This window comes from Podarcis cretensis (assembly GCF_951804945.1).
Source record: "Podarcis cretensis genome assembly, chromosome: 6".
NCBI classification, from domain to species: Eukaryota; Metazoa; Chordata; class Lepidosauria; order Squamata; family Lacertidae; genus Podarcis; species Podarcis cretensis.
In genome coordinates, this window is record NC_137175.1 from 65,840,940 (window position 1) to 65,857,438 (window position 16,499).

Genomic DNA, 16,499 nt, shown 5'->3' on the forward strand with positions numbered 1-16,499 from the left:
ACTGCTGTTTCAAAATTGCTAGTTTTGAGGCTAGTGTACATATTGGTTTTAAAACTGAAAAAGCCAGGTTTAATTCCCTACCACCACTCTCAAAGTTATATTAACTTTTTATCATTGAGCCGAACTGCTGTCAGGCTAAATTATATATAACTGAGATCCATAAAGTCACCATACTCTGAAGTAACTTTGAATTTTCCTTTTACAGTCATTTTACCACAGCATCCTTACCCAGCTGTTGTGCTAGGATACATTAGGGTATTGATTTTGCTGCCTTAGAGGTAGAATCTTGATATAAAGGATGTCTATCTACATTTTAATGCTCTTGATGTAGATAAAAACAGCTGCTCTCGGTTGGAAATAGCATAAGACACTGAAACAAATAGACCAGATGGATATCTGTACACTATATGGATAGCAGCGTGGTCAGACGTCCTTCTGTTGTGTAAGAAAAGAAGAAGAAGAAGAAGAAGAAGAAGAAGAAGAAGAAGAAGAAGAAGAAGAAAAAGAAAAGTCAGGCTACCTACACTACAGGTGCAAAGGTTCAGTGTTCACCAGAGATCAACAAAACAGCCAGGGACAGAGTTAATTCTCTTCCATGTTTTTGTTCAGAATGTTCCCATGTCACAAGCATGGCCTAAGCAATATACTTCCCATCTTCACCTTCGTGACAAAATGTTTACTCTGATCCTGGGCATGTTGACTCTGAAATACATTCTCCTGGGTACAAATGGGAGTACTGAGAAGTAAGTATGCATAGGAGTGTGAGCTTAATTGCTGACTTCCTTTTCCTGCTAACAGCTGAAGATCGCAGCAACCGCGGATGAAGCATTTTCAATAAATATCCTCCTACAGCTTGTGGCCATGAAGCCAATAAGAAGCCTTCACAATTTGATGCCAGATAAAGCCTGGTAGACATATATAGCAGTCTACCAAGGGTTAAGACCCTTCTTTTCACTACTTGTCACCGGTGCAGTGTTCTTATTCTGCTTTAACACAGGCCTGGGTTAGCCTTGCAGCACACCTGGTTTAGTGCCACTGATCAAGGAAAGGTCTGTAGGTTGGTGGCAGAGCATCTCCTTTGCAATGCAGCAGGTCCCAGGTTCAATCCCCGGCATCTCCAGGTAGCGCTGTCTCCTGTCTGAAATTCTGGAGAGTTGCATACTGAATTTCCTATCTTCCTGGTATTTCCTCTACCCAGAAGCACACCTATTCCACATGTTGCAGTTCATCATACTAGCACAAGACTGAGCACCTGTGAGGCTGATTGCCATTATTCTTATTAATGACCTGCTTGCCCAAAGTTTGCATTCAGTCTGAGTTAAATATATACCGTACTCATCACATCTAGCTATTTCAGTGGTGGTCCCTCCATTTTTAACATGGCTCTTTTAAAGAATGGAGAATATTCTTAGGGCTTTGGAGAGCTAACAGATCTTGTGAAGCCTTATTACTTGGTCACAACAAATCTTAAGTCTCTGAACATTACAGATGCTGAAATAAATGTTACAATTATTTTGTCACTGAAGCCTAGTGGTTTTTTTTAATAGTTAAGAAAAGCCTTTCAAAAAAGGCCAAAGCGTTAGAATGGCAGCAGAATATATGCAGACCTAGAAGGAGCAACTCACCCTCAACAACAAGGAACAATAGAATAAAGGGTCAGTAATAATAATAAAAAATAATAATAAATTTTATTTATACCCCGCCCTTCCCAGCCAAGACCAGGCTCAGGGCGGCTAACACCAGGTATAAAAACAATTGATTAAAATACAACTTAAAAACAAGATTAAAATACAACATTAAAATGCAGCCTCATTTCAGTAGAAACTCAAATCAAAAACTTTTTGGAGGATGAAAACGTCAAAGTAGGTAGTGTGTCCAAAATGTCATCATACCTAACCAACATCTCTGCTGCAGAATTCTCATATCATGCTCCTATCCACTATTGCACATGATCCAGGTTGTAAGAATACCACAAGCAGTAAAAGCAGAACAGAAGAAAGTGACAGAGATGTCTAAAGACTTAGACTAGATAAGTCCCTGAGTCCCTGTCAGGGGGAAAAGGGTGCGGAATGAATGAATGATAGTCAAGCCACATGATGTTCCTATGGTCACATGCGATGTTGGCATTGGAAGGAAGGATAAACGTCCACATGGCAAATGTGTTATGGATATTGTGGCATAAAACAGCACAGAATGTGGAATGTCACCCTATCAGATGCCAAGGAAATAAACTACTATTTGACTTTTAGAAGACATCTCAAGGCAGTCCTGTACAGGGAAGTTTTTTTGTGTTTGATTTTTTGTTTTGTTTTTAGTATTTCGTTGGGAGTTGCCCAGAATTGATCTGGCCCCTACTACCATCAGAATCCTCCCTTTGAGTTTTACCCAGTTACAAATACTCAATCTAAGCTGTTGGGACAGGATGAAATAGTCCCTATCCAGTACTCTCATCTCCCCCTACTAAGACATGAAAGTAAATATGAAATACATGCCACAGACTGAGATTGAGATAAATAGCTTTCAGCAGGCCAGGGCAATTATTCATAATGGCCTAATGTCCAATTTTCTATTTTCCTACATGAAAAATGAGAGTCCTCTGAGCTTTTGGCTATTCCTGGCCAAGTCAGAGTTGATTCTTCCTGCCGTGGTTTGCCACTGAAGGATTTCTGGCTAATCTCCAGACCCATTCCAACTTAGCTGCAGGGAACAGATGTTTCACCTCATTCCTTCATCTCTCACCTGGAAGATAAGAGCAGTTCTGGTGCCCATAATCAAGCTGTTGCCTGCCAGCAGAATAATGATGGCATAAGGGAGGTATGTCAGTGCTCATCAAATAAAACCACTGAATTGTTTTACACTGTTTCCCCATAACACACACACACACGTATGAAAATGTCTGCAACGAATTCTTTCGGTCATCTAGAAAATTCAGCTATTTCACTACGATCTGTTATATCTCACCATTACAAAGAGAATATGAATCTGGAGCTGACCAATTTAAAAGAGAACAAACCCAGAGTTGTCCCAGTTTCCACATTGTTCCATTTGTTTCCTATAGCATGGGACAGTTGCATCCTTCCCTTGTCTTCAAGAAGGGAGCTATGATAATGTTTTCCTTCTAGCTTTCATAATTCCAGCTATTACAACATTATGGTGCCTTGGGCCACAGGATGCTTTAGCTGAGATTCCTGCATTGCAAGGGGTTGGACTAGATGACCCTTGGTTCCCTTTCAACTCTTCTATGATTCTATGCTAAACCAACTGGAAGTAGTGGGAAGAGAGAAGTTTTTCTGCAACAGGAACCTCTGAAATTCAGTGGTCAGTTTAAGGGTCACTGGACATATGATGAATAAAAAACATATACAAAGTGTGTGCTTTTCAACTCTAGGTCAGTCAATTTGTCCATCTAGCCCATTATTTTCACCTATGACTAGTCACCTATGACACCTCTGAGGGTCACAGGCATGCAGTGCTTCCTGACCATGTGTCAGGGACTGAATTTGGAACCACTTGGTCTACCACAGAGCTAAGGGCCATAACTCATTTTTTATTAGTCTAAATGCCATTAATCCACATGTTGTCGCAATATTTAATATACTTGTTTTTTATATTGCATTTCCTGCAAGGAGCTCCAACCCCCACATCCATTTTCTTATTGGAACAACCCTATGAATTAGCTTAGGCTGAAACGTAGCAGTGACCTATAGTCACACAGTGAGGTTTCGAACCTTATGTCTCCCTGATCCTGGTCTGATTCCCAGTATAGAAAGATCAGTCTGCATACATGGATGGAAGTTCTTCAAACATGGCATGTGCCCTCACAAGCAGACTTTATTTTGTGTACATTCTTTCTCTCTAACATGCAAAATGGGCATCAGTGTTCCAAGATACTGTTAAATAAAACCAGTATAATAACCACCTGAAGGATGGGTTTATAGCTGTGCTGCTGCTGAATTTCTTTGATACAATAGGGTTGAGTTCTGGTATGCCTATCCTTGATCTTGTCTTGCATATACCTATGATTATGCAGAGGGAATTAGCAGAGAAGTATGGCACACACAGTTACATGATCATAGCAATTTCCCAAAACCACATAGCAGTAGTTTTTGGAAACCATGATTGTAGGAATTAGTGCAACACAGCTCACCAGCGTACAATTGTGTTTCCTCCTTATGAATACAGGCGTGTGTGCTCAATATCATTGTGCAGAGTATGGCGGCAGCCTTCACACAATAGCAGCCTTCATAATGACATTTTTGCACTAATGCGCTCTAGCAAGGCTTCTACAGGAAGTATTCTCTCTCTTTCTCCATTCAGTTGACTAGCAATGCCTTTTGTCCAGTAATTGAATTGAATCAACTCCTAGACAGCCCCATCATTTGAGTGCTCTGAAGATGTATTACACTAATATATCGTCAGAATGACAGTGCTATGATGATACATTAGTGTAATACATCTTCAGAGCTTTAGTGCTGTCCAGAAATAATAGGGATTGTATTGGATAGAGTTCAGTTACAGCACGTGCACGTACACACGTACGTACACACACACACACACACACACACACAGAATCAGAACCGAAATTTGCTAATGGGGAGGGGATTCCTCCAGGATGAAAGAGCAACAAAGCTAATCCTGAAGCACAGGCTGGCGATATCACTGAACTGCAAATGTTGAGTGTTATTACGGGAATTTTATGCTGTGTTGCAATTATGCTCCCCAGCACACTGTTATTATTCTGTCCCTTGTTATTTTCAGCTGTAGCCCGTGTGTCCTCCACACCTCTGCGATTCAGATATGCTTGGTGTATTTTAATTTTAGCCATTTACAAAGAAATCATTGCCAGCTTTTTCCTTTTCCTTTACATGTGTTGCATTTGTTGTGTTACAGCACCTTGCTTTGTGACAGGAAAACAAAACAAAACCTTGAACCTCTTGGTAACATCATAAAGTTTTTACATGTTGTGAAATAGTTCCTGAAACTGCTTTTTCATACATTCACCTGTGGGTTTAGGGTCAAACATACTTGCCATTCAGCGCTTAGGAAGGCTATCCTTGCAGAAAAAGAAAGGCTTTTATTGGTGGCAGGCATTATTAGCACACTACACAGAGGACAGAGAGATTCAGGCAGGAAGAGGAAGTGAAATGCTGCAATCTCTTCTTATAGAGACACACAGGCACATCACAGAAACTGAAAGGCTGCTTTGCAGAAAGGGCTCCACCAGTGTTTCCCATCCCCCTTTAGGGGGTACTCAAGGGTATGCAAAACTGGCACCTCTCTTTTTTTGGTCAAGAAGTGTGTTCCAGCACCTATTTTTCGGGAGTGGGGAGCACTGGGTTCCACTACTGTATTTCTGACACACCAAGATCCTCAATCTCATGTTTCATGTTGAAGAAGCAGGATGTGGCATAGATTCCTTGCAGGGAGATCACAAAACTTCATACAAACTAATATACTTCAATTTCTTGGCCTGGCTTTATGGGAATGAGCAGTGTGACGGTACACGAAGCTAAAATCCCCGGGCAAATTGCTTCTCCTCTGTGCCTGCTGCCGCCACACAAACCTTGGCCTCCTCTTCTGATTTGTCTGGAGGAAAACAAACCATAAAACTGGGTTCATGTGATGTGGCAAGTGAGGCCACTGCCTGTCTCCTAGCAGAAGTAGAGTGATTTCAATACACTACACTCAGTTACATTGAGCTATAGTTCAACTATGGTTAATGTAACATGCAAACCACATCACTGTATCCGTGATGAAATAACAACATCTCCAACTGGAGAGGTACTTCAGGGCACAGAACCCTAGAATTTTGAGTCAAAATGATCTTACCACTTCTATAATTGGGCAGTAAGTAATTAGTTCTCAGTGTCTGATACAGACCCACTTCATAAAGGAGGTCATTCTACAGCTTAGGGGTATCCACAGAGAAGACCCGGTATTGTGCCTCCACTCCACAAACCACAGCTTGACAGAGCTGGCAACAAGGGCCTCGTCAGCTGATCTTAACTGCTTGTGGGTTTCCCACAAGCATCTGGTTGACCACTGTGAGAACAGGATGTTGGACTAGATGGGCCCTTGGGATGATCCAGCAGGTTTCTCTTCAGTTCTTATGTTGAGACCCAGGCAGTTTGATATGAATAATTTTAACATCCTCAGTGATACTTAAGAGCTAGAGCTATTGGAAATAATAGGACTCAGTAGGCTGAAAGAGTAACAACTATGTTGATTTCAGTGGGTCAACTCTCAATATGACTTAGTCTAACACGATTCTTGATAAATTCTGCACTTCTCCATTGTTTTCTATGGACAGCTTTCACTTCTGCTTTGGGTGAGACTAAAGGCATGGCAACCAAGTGAACCCAGGATTTAGGTGTGAACTACATATGCCTAATCACTCCTTCTTTTCTTCCCTTTCCTATACCTCTGTCTACTATTCTTAAATGCATGGTAAGGTTAGAAACCCTTGAGATCTGCAATGGGCATGAGTTAACATTTTCTGATTGTACCAGCAGTGATATACCTTTTACTCATTCTTGGAAAGAGGAGTCTTAATTTCTCTAATAGGCATTGATCTCCCCCTTGAACTTACTATCGAATTAACGATGAGCCTGATTTAGCATCAAATACAAATCTTGCAGTCTCCTTCACATGAATGGGGGCAAATGCTAAACACCTTTTTTGTGTATGTGAGTAGGAAATTTTGTGTTACAGTCACCTGAGTAAACTGCTTCTGAGAATATCATTTTCATTACAAACAGTGGTGATTACGCTGCACAATTTGGTTCCATATGAACCATGTCATATTACTGTGGATGCATTAACAGCATACATTTAAAGCACTTTAAACAGTCGTACATTTAAAGCACTTTAAACAGATCTACCAAAGAATTCTGAGAGCTGCAGTTTTTTAAGGGTGCTAAGAATTACAATTCTCAGACTTGGCTGGCAAGAGGGATTGGTTGTTAAACCCTCTGAGAATTGTAGCTCTGTGATGGGAATAGGGATCTCCTAACAATTCTGAGCACATTTAACAAATTACAGCTCCCAGAATTATTTGGGGGGAAGCCATGGCTGTTTAAAGCAGTATGGTGCCTGTGGCCTATGTTTGGATATCACCATCAACTCCTACGAAACACACACATGTCCATCACTTTAAAATTAATATTTTACAAGTGCTCAAACATTTTTTTTATTGGCTTGCAGGGCCACTTCTCTAGTCAAGCTATACACATCTGGTTTATTATTCCAATAATTTAACCTGCTCATCTTCTAGGCCATAGGTTCCCTCATCTGACAACAACACCCTTCAATTGTTTGCACAGACCACAAAGGACTGCCCCTAAGGACACCGAATGGACGCCGAAATCAGGTATTAAGAATTGAGTGGACAAACATTTCAAAAACCCCTAACACATCAGGGAACACTTGGTGAAAGATGCATTAGATGAATTACATTGCAGAGGAGGAATATTTGCTTTTCTCCTGTGCCATTTCTGATCTTACTGTCATTCATGCAGGATTAATATACATTACTGTACATTAATGTATTGTCTATTATTGCCCCTATCATGACCACATATTTGGTGTTAATAGGAAAAGGCTGTATGCCCACAGGATGTTTCCTCATAATCAGGGACACTGGTGGGTCATAGGGCTCCTTCTATCTTTAGCTGTATGCATATGGGGCTCTCGTTCTTTAATGCTTTACAGAAAAGGAGGCAAGTTTATATTCACTTAGGTACATTGGAAGTCCAACCAAATTGATAAGATGGGAATAAACGAAAGACAAGAGACATAAAAAGAACCCATCCAGAAAGCTAAAGCTGGAGTGTAATATGAGTGCAAAAGGTCTTAAGTATCGTTCTCCAGGCCCATTAACCCATTTCACAATTAAGGCCTTTTCCTGCTTTGTAAAGCAGGAAAAGGCCTTTAACTGGAGGATTAATTCGTATCCTTTAGCTTCCTTCCTTCCCTTTGTCTAAGTCAGTCTTCATGCACCGGTTAATTAGACTTATTGGTAATTAAGTTCTCATAGCATGATAAAGAGCCAGCCTTTAAGGTGCTACAAGATTCTGTGACTCTCCCCACACCCTACTCTGCCAGTCTGACCAAGGCATTCTGCTGAATTTTGTTTATTCGTTATATTAGTGGAGAGCGCTAGTGAGTTATAGGGAAAGCGCCATATCTGCAAGAATGGCTCAGCAACTGAGTGAGCTCTCCGGGGCTTTATTTACATTACCTTCATCACAGGGGGGAAACAACAACCCAGCAACTTGAAAGGATGCTGCATGCTGGAACACCATTCTTGCCACTCTGATGCATAAAAAACCCACTTAGATCTGATTGTTTGGAGCATCTTGATGCCAACACCATACAGTCCCAGAAGCAACTGGGGATTATGTGGAGATGGTACATAGGATCAGAAGGGCAAAACAGTGACCAACTCCACATGTTGCACTGAGATAGAGCTAAACCATCACACCTGGAGGCCATTTCAACATGGCTGCACAATAAAGGTAATGTGTGAGCCAGTTTGAAGAGAAATTGCAGTAGCTCATTCCTTGGAGGGCTTTGAGAAGGTTGGAGAGCAAGCGCTGCAATGCAGCTCCTCTGACTTAACATTTCTAGCTCTTGCTTTCAAAAAATGGAAAGTATAATAAGCATGCTGTGCATACAAGTGTTAGGAGGCAGAATTATGTCTCAGACAACCCCAAATTCTTTTAAGATTCCAGTTTCATTCTTCAGCTATTGATGTTGCACTTTGCTCTTAAATGTCAGAACAAAATAACTAATACCTGCAATTTATTCAGATGACATTTCAACAATATAAGATTTTCAGATTACAAGCTTCTGTTCCATGTTCCTTCTAGTGTTACACTAAATGTGTAGATTTGGCGGATTTACATAATAGCTTCAGATAATGAATATTTATAATAATGAATGAATTTACATAATGACTGCAAGTTAAACATGCCCCATTAAAACTCATGCTCTAATTTATGTACTAAGTTAAAATAACTTTACAGTTTATTTTCATTCATATTAGACTAACAGTTTTTCCTCAACAAAAAGCAATGTACCAACCTCTGCCAAGTGGAAACTATACAAAGTGGTTATTTTTCCTCTCTTCAAATTATACTGCATTTTATAGTTTGCACTGTGAAGTGCTGATTCCATGGCCGTATACACACTGTCATTTAATCTGGCTCCTGTGCACTCCCACCAGCGGTGTTTGAAGCCAAGTACACATGATTTCAACAGCAATCCATATCAATGTGCAGTCTCATGAATAGCGGGGCGGTTACATGCATGGGGAAACCAAACATGTAACGTGCATCAGATAATATGTAAACATGCCCATAGCCCTCTCTGCAATGTGAAATTGTAACTTGAAATGCAGCGAAGAGCAATAACCTTGCTGCATGCTATGATGCTAATATGAACATAAAGGTAAAGGTAAAGGTACCCCTGCCCGTACGGGCCAGTCTTGACAGACTCTGGGGTTGTGCGCCCATCTCACTCAAGCGGCCAGGGGCCAGCGCTGTCCGGAGACACTTCCGGGTCACGTGGCCAGCGTGACATCGCTGCTCTGGCGAGCCAGAGCCGCACACGGAAACGCCGTTTACCTTCCCGCTGGTAAGCGGTCCCTATTTATCTACTTGCACCCGGAGGTGCTTTCGAACTGCTAGGTTGGCAGGCGCTGGGACCGAGCAGCGGGAGCGCACCCCGCCGCAGGGATTCGAACCGCCGACCTTTCGATCGGCAAGTCCTAGGCGCTGAGGCTTTAACCCACAGCGCCACCTGCGTCCCTGCAATATGAACATAGTCTGTGTCTAATCTGCTCCCTTGTAGGGCATGCTTAACATTGTGGGACTTACTTCTGCATGAACATGGATAGGATTGTACTGAAGTGGTGTTATGAATGTGGAACACTACAAAAAGAGAGGCTGTATTGACTCTCATATTAGGGAGAAAAATGGCACTAATTCATACTGACTCAGGTCAATGGTACATTATCCCAGGTATGCCAACTTAACCTGACCATACCAGCTCTCCATATCTCCAGGCACAGGTATTTTGCCAGTCCTCTACCTTCAAGTTCTTCAAATGGACTTGTGGGACCTTATGAATGCAAGGCATGAACTCTATTTCAGAGCAACAGTCTTTGTAATTATATGGATGCTGCTGTGAATTACAGGTGAAAACTGAGGAGAAACATGAAGTGCCAATGAACCTTAGTTCATCAAGTGAACTAAAAGCAAAAGCAAAGCAAAAATCTAACGTGTGCCACATAACGAAAAACCCTGTGTTCTTTCCCCTATAAGCCCAGTTTCTTTTATTACCTCTCTGATAATTTAGTTAGACTAGAAGGTTCTATTCCCCCCATCCACACAGCTTCTGTGTGTGTTTTTCTAGACTCTATTTTAGGATGCCTACAAGCTGTCTCCTTATAAATTATTTTACCCTAGCATAATTTTCTCTGTGGTAGAGGGTGACCCAGGATTTCAGCCATATCAGATTGCCAAGCAGTCACCCAAAAAAACTCTCTAGTAACACTGATACAGTAATGTAGGTACTTAGAAGCCAGTGCCTCAAACAAGGCATGAAATATACTGCAGATGCATCTTTTCTTAAACAATAGTCTCCTTGCCATAGTCTCAGAGAATAGTTTACAGGTGTACTTCTTCCATTTATTTTGTCAAGCTTGAAATCATCCTCATGATCACACCTCGTTGACACAACAATGAGCATCTTATGCCTCTCTGGAGTAAGATCCACCAGCATTTCTGTGCTAGAATGTACATGGTTAAACGTAACTGGAGCATTCTCTGAGGCCTTATTTTAAATGAATGATTCTTGTTTCTAGTTAATACTTATGTCCAAATGGAATACTATTCAGTTAAGTGTAATCAATTCATTCATTTTGTTCATTCATTAAAATGTAATTCAAGTGTTCTATGGATCTGCATGGCTGCAGTTGTGCAAATGAAACTAAATATTATCTCTACCAAAGAACTGAGACACCATGACCCCTATATGAGTTACTTGTCTAGGGAAGACCATAGCAGAATCATAGAACTGTATAGAGTTGGAAGAGACCCAAATGCAGGAATCTCAACTAAAACATCCACGACAGAGGCAAGTGTGTTCTGGTTGGGTTGGTTTAGAGTGGATAGTGGGGAGAGAACATTCAGTCACTTCTCTACCCATCAGATTTCTTTTCCCTTCCAATTGTTCCTATTTCAATTTTTGCAGTAACAGAGTCTTGAATTTTTTTTCTTAGGAGACTGGGAAAACATCTCTATAATGCCTTAACGAATAGGTATCCTGCCCTAGGACAGGGACCAAACTCAGTAGCCTGCTGTGCCCTTTTTCTAGGCTTTAACTGTTTCCACAAGTTGTCATGGGATTATACTTATTCAGGCTGCAGATTGAGGGTAGCATATTGGAAAACTCACCCAAAACTTCCCTGTTATCCTAGCTCTCAACATGCAGGAGCATCTTTACTGAAAAGGATCCAGATATGCATTCTAAAGCTGTACATTCCAGGAACTCCTAAATATTTGAATCAGACTTTATTGGTTCAGCACCATCTGGCATTAACAAGTGTTTAACTTGCATTCATCTCCGCTTATTATTCCCAGTGGCTGATTACTAGAAAACATTTTTCTTCTTTAGAACATTCATGCATCAACCAATCATTCAGAATGCAAAAGGAGTGGCCACGACAGGGAAGGATCCAGAGTTCTTCCTTGTGGATCTTTTCTGACCAATGCTAATTGATTTTGTTATCCAAAGGTAATTTTTTTAGTTTCAATTTACCTAAGTAGTCCCAATTCTCATGCAATGTAGATAAACAGAAGTTTTTATGAAGACATCATTCATCAAAGGATGCTATCTCATGGGAGTAAGCTATTCATATCTAATCTCTTGATCCAATGAGTTGGCCACATTCATCAGCAGGATCACCTGTTTACTCAGAAGGAAGTCCCAGTGTATTAAATGGGGCTTACTTTTTAGTAAGTATGTTTAGGATTGAAGAAAAGACTTAAGTTACTGCCTTGATATATCTTCTGAAAGAGCAGTTTATAAATATTTCTATATATAAATAAATCCTGTGCTGATTTAATCAGAAATTCAGCTGTGGAGGGACATTCCAAATTTCTCTTTGCAGTGAAATTGCAAGGTGGCAGCAAGGTTCTGCTAATGTCATTTTCACAATGCAACTCAAGGCCCCGTGTCGCCTTTTAGGAGAGTTCACGTCCTAGGCTCCCACTTTGAAGACTCCCCAAGGTTCCCAACACAATTTTGTTTGACATTTAGTTAAAGACCACCTTTATGAAGTAACTGATTTTTCTACTCCCTTGGTGGTCACTTAAAAAGGTTTAATTGTTGCTCTTTTAAAGGTCACTATTAGTAATTCTTTCAAGCCCTCCACTATAAAGCAAAGTGCTGCTTAGCCTTTCTTTTAGGCATGCTAGGATGTGGCTACATCCATACAAGGTTGATTTACTATCTAAATATTGTCTAACTACCAGAATAAGCTCTTAAACCCAACATAAACTCTCCTCCTTGAAGTTGCAGTTGGTGGCCATTTTGTCAACGCTATTCATCTGACACAGAGATGGCCAATGTGATGCTCTCCAATGCCATTCATGGCTGATGGGAGTTGTAGTCCATCAGCACTGACTACCCCTGATCTAGCGTCACCAACATGCATGCCACTTTATACAGCAAGAACAAAAAGAGGAGAGGGGAAGGCAGGCCTAAGAAGTCACCACCCTGAGATGATTAGCTGTTAAGGGGGAGGAAGGGAAAAGAGGAAAACAGAGTAAAAGAATGTAGAGGAAAAAGGAATGTAGAAGAAAGGGAAGCAAAGGATGAAAATGAAACTGAACAGAACCTGTGGCTCTCTAGACTACAACTCCCATCAGCCCCAGCCAGCATCACCCAAAGACAGGGATATGAAAAGCTGTGGTCCATCAACATCTCCAATTTACTTCTCTAGTCCACTTTTCCTCCAAGAAGCTCAATAAAGCCCCTTTTTTAATTTGCCACAAACCTTCCCTGTGAGATAAGTTGGGTTGAAATAGAGAACAACTGGCCCAAGGTCACACAGTAGGTTTCAGGGCTGAGTAAAGCCTATAGCCCTCTCTCTGCCTGAGCCTATCCCCTGCCCAACTCCCACTGTGGGAATGGAGGAGAAACAATCACTACTCACCCACTCCCTTGGGGGCCCTTCTCCTTCTAGGGTCACCTAATTCCCATGGTGGGATGGCAAAGATAGCATTGTGATGAGCAGCCTCCACCTGCCCCTGCTCACTCTAGGCCTCTCTTTCTCTATTAGCCTTGGTGCTTTCTGCACTTATGTGCATCTCCAAGATCACATATCCATCCTATCCTCCTTGAATTCCATACAACATGCAAGTTTCATGGGAAAGGGTTGCAGCTCTGTGGTAGAGGATCTGGTTTCCATGCGGAAGATACAAGGCTTGATCTCTGGCATGGTTAGGTAGGGATGGGGAGCATCTTGCATGAAATTTTGGAGAGCTACTGCCAGACAGTGTAGACAGGAGTTTCCCAAACTTGGGTCTCCAACTGTTTTCAGACTACAGTCCCCATCATTCCTGACCACTGGTCCTGCTAGCTAGGATTGATGGATCTTCAGCTGTTTTTGGACTGCAACTCCCAAATTTGGGAAACCCTAGTGTAGACAATACTGAGCTAGATGGACCAGTGGTCTGAATTAGCATAGGGCAGCTTCCCATGTTCCTATGAGACAAGGGAGTATACCTCCATTGTTCTGGCAATGGAGCTGCAATTCCACACCATGCTGCTTCTGGCAGGAAGACAAAATTGTGTTTCCAGCATCTGAGCAGGAATCCCAACTTGCAGCTTCCCTGCCACCTCCTTTGAGGCTGTTAACCTAGCTGTCTGTATTGCACCACTTCCATTGCCTGGAATCTGCATTCTCCCTTGCACAGGAAAGCAAGAGAAGAAAACATCAGGGTGGAGTCTATTAAATAGTTAAATAGCCATGTGTGTTGGGTGCCTGTGTAGGGTGGAGCATGAACAGATAAAAGCTAGAAACTAACTTCAGATCTCTTGCCTGAGGCACTCAAACATGGGGAGAAAGCCTTGAAAATGTGCAGTTCCCCCCCTTTCTCATTAACCAGTTTCACCTTTTCCACAAGGTACTGATTTTGGCAGGAACTCAAAGCCAGAAACTGTCTGTTAACAATAAAACAAAACAAAACACACAGAAACACACATATATAACATTTTAAAGCTACTAGCTACTCTCTAACTGCTGCCATTTATATCATGGACTTTAGCCACCAGTATGATCCAATTAGTGATTTTAATCAAATTCTGTAACATATTTCAAATTTCCTAGCAAATTTCCAGGTTCCTGAACAACCTGGCACTTGGAATTCATATTAGACTTGTATGTAACTTAAAACAGCTGCAACAACCCAAACCGCACACAAACACACCAAAACCCCATGCACATTGTGACAGAGAATCAAATCGAGTGGATTTTGAGCATACCTGATGGAGAGATATGTCTCCAAGAAATGGAAGGGTCTGGTTTCCCTGTAGCCAAGCAGGCCAACGTGACGTTACTTCCTTCATTCACCACAATGTCATTTGAGATATGACTTATCTTTGGAGAAACTGAAACGACACAATAAAACCCAGTTAAAGATTTCCTTAATCTGGGAAACCACTAGAGATGTCATTAAAGATGCAATACTGATATCATTAGAATCCAGCTTCATCCCAGACAAGAGTCACCCTTGCTCCGCAATGCGCTATGCAAGGTTCAGTTTATATGCCCATTTTCTATAGGGAAATATCTCTACAAAGTAGCACCTCTGCATACACACACAGAAATACATTTCCTTGATAGTTATTAGCTGATACAACATTCAGGCTGCAATTCTAAACGCACTTACCTGGAAGTAAGTCCCACCAAACTTAACAAGGAATGCCTATGTACATGGCACTGAATTTTGGAACATCACTATGAAAAACCTAGTAGGTTAATATTCCATTTATATTTCATCTTTCTTCGCCCATTATATCATTGCAACAACCATGAGAGATAAGAACATATGAGAAAGGCTCGGCTCAGACCAATGGCCTATCTTGTCCAGCATTCTATTCTTACAGTAGCCAACCAGATTCCTGTAGGAAGCCAAGAAGCTGAACCTGTCTGCTATAGCACCCTCTGTTAAGTTTGACATTGACTAGTATTCAGTATTTCTCCTTACACTGAAGGTAATATATAGTCTTCATGACAAGAAGCCATTGGGTAGCTTAAGCCAGCACTGGATTTAGGGTAGTGCTGGTGGTTTCCCTGCAACAGGGCACAAAGCAGAGTGCAAAATGCAAAATGATGATGATGATGATGATGATGATGATATCTAAGAATTTATACATTCTTAATGGTGGTTATTTGGCTTGTTATACTATGTATCTTTTCACCATCAAACTCCAGAAGTAGGTTTACAATAGTAAAAACAGTAATAAAAACAAAAGTCCTAAATGTAATTCCAATTCATTTAAAATAAAACAATCCAACACAATAAATCACACCAAGAACAACATAGGCAACAGCATCATCCTCACAGACCTGCTAATCCAGGAAAGCTTTGGCTTGTTACAGGAAGACTGCAAGGGAGCTCATCCCTTTGATTTCTTGAGGATGAGCATGAGCACTTCATAAAGCAGGTGCCACTGTCAAGAAGGCCTTGTTCCTTGCAAATAAAAATTGTGGCAGTCATGTTCTTTGCAGATATTAAGCTGTTTCAAGTGATTTGTGGGCTGTGCTGTGCAGCTGTATTTATTTGCAATAATCCCTCCTTCACCAATTATTCTAGGTTTAGTGCACTGCTTGCGAAGAGATATTACTATGGGGACCAATTTATGAAACATTGTGTTTTTTGGGAACCCAAATGTCAGTTCCAGCTGATGAACCAGGACTGGAACTCCTGAATCTGAACAGCTTTGTCCTCTCTCTCCTGTCTTCAGCACTCTGCTTCTCTCAGCCTCTTGTTTAGTCTCTTTGGAGAACCCAGTTCTGCAGCAAAACCTTTCCTGAGCCACTTAGCCTCTCCTTAATTGCTCTTCTACTGCCGCCTGAGTTATTCCCACTGTACCTGCATTACTCACTTATTAATCCCTCATGAATATCCCCAGCCCTTTGGTTTTTGCATCAGATTGCAAACCCTCTAGATAGGAATGTATGTGTGATATCTTGCACAATGTTGGAGGGAATGATGAGAAACTCACTTGCCCCTCACAATTACACTCATGTCAGAATGACTCATAATATAAGTCAAGTGATTTTGTTGTTTTCCAGTAAGCAAAAACCTAAAACAAGAACTGGCAAAGTACCTGGAAATGATCATTATATGTCAGTAGCACCTGCTCCAGATACTACCTCTTGCTGCTTATGGATGACTCTTTCTTGCATGACTCAGAAATACTCT

The 16,499-nt window shown here is 41.3% G+C and overlaps 1 protein-coding gene across 2 annotated transcripts in view; it reads right to left on the bottom strand.

The window, feature by feature from the left end:
* Positions 1 to 16,499, bottom strand: part of NEGR1 (neuronal growth regulator 1) — a 460,490-nt gene that overhangs the window by 144,756 nt on the left and 299,235 nt on the right. For both annotated transcript variants that reach the window (XM_079982498.1, XM_079982497.1), the window contains exon 3: positions 14,554 to 14,679. In XM_079982498.1, the coding sequence (XP_079838624.1) occupies positions 14,554 to 14,679 (126 nt within the window). The remainder of the gene's footprint in view (positions 1 to 14,553; positions 14,680 to 16,499) is intronic.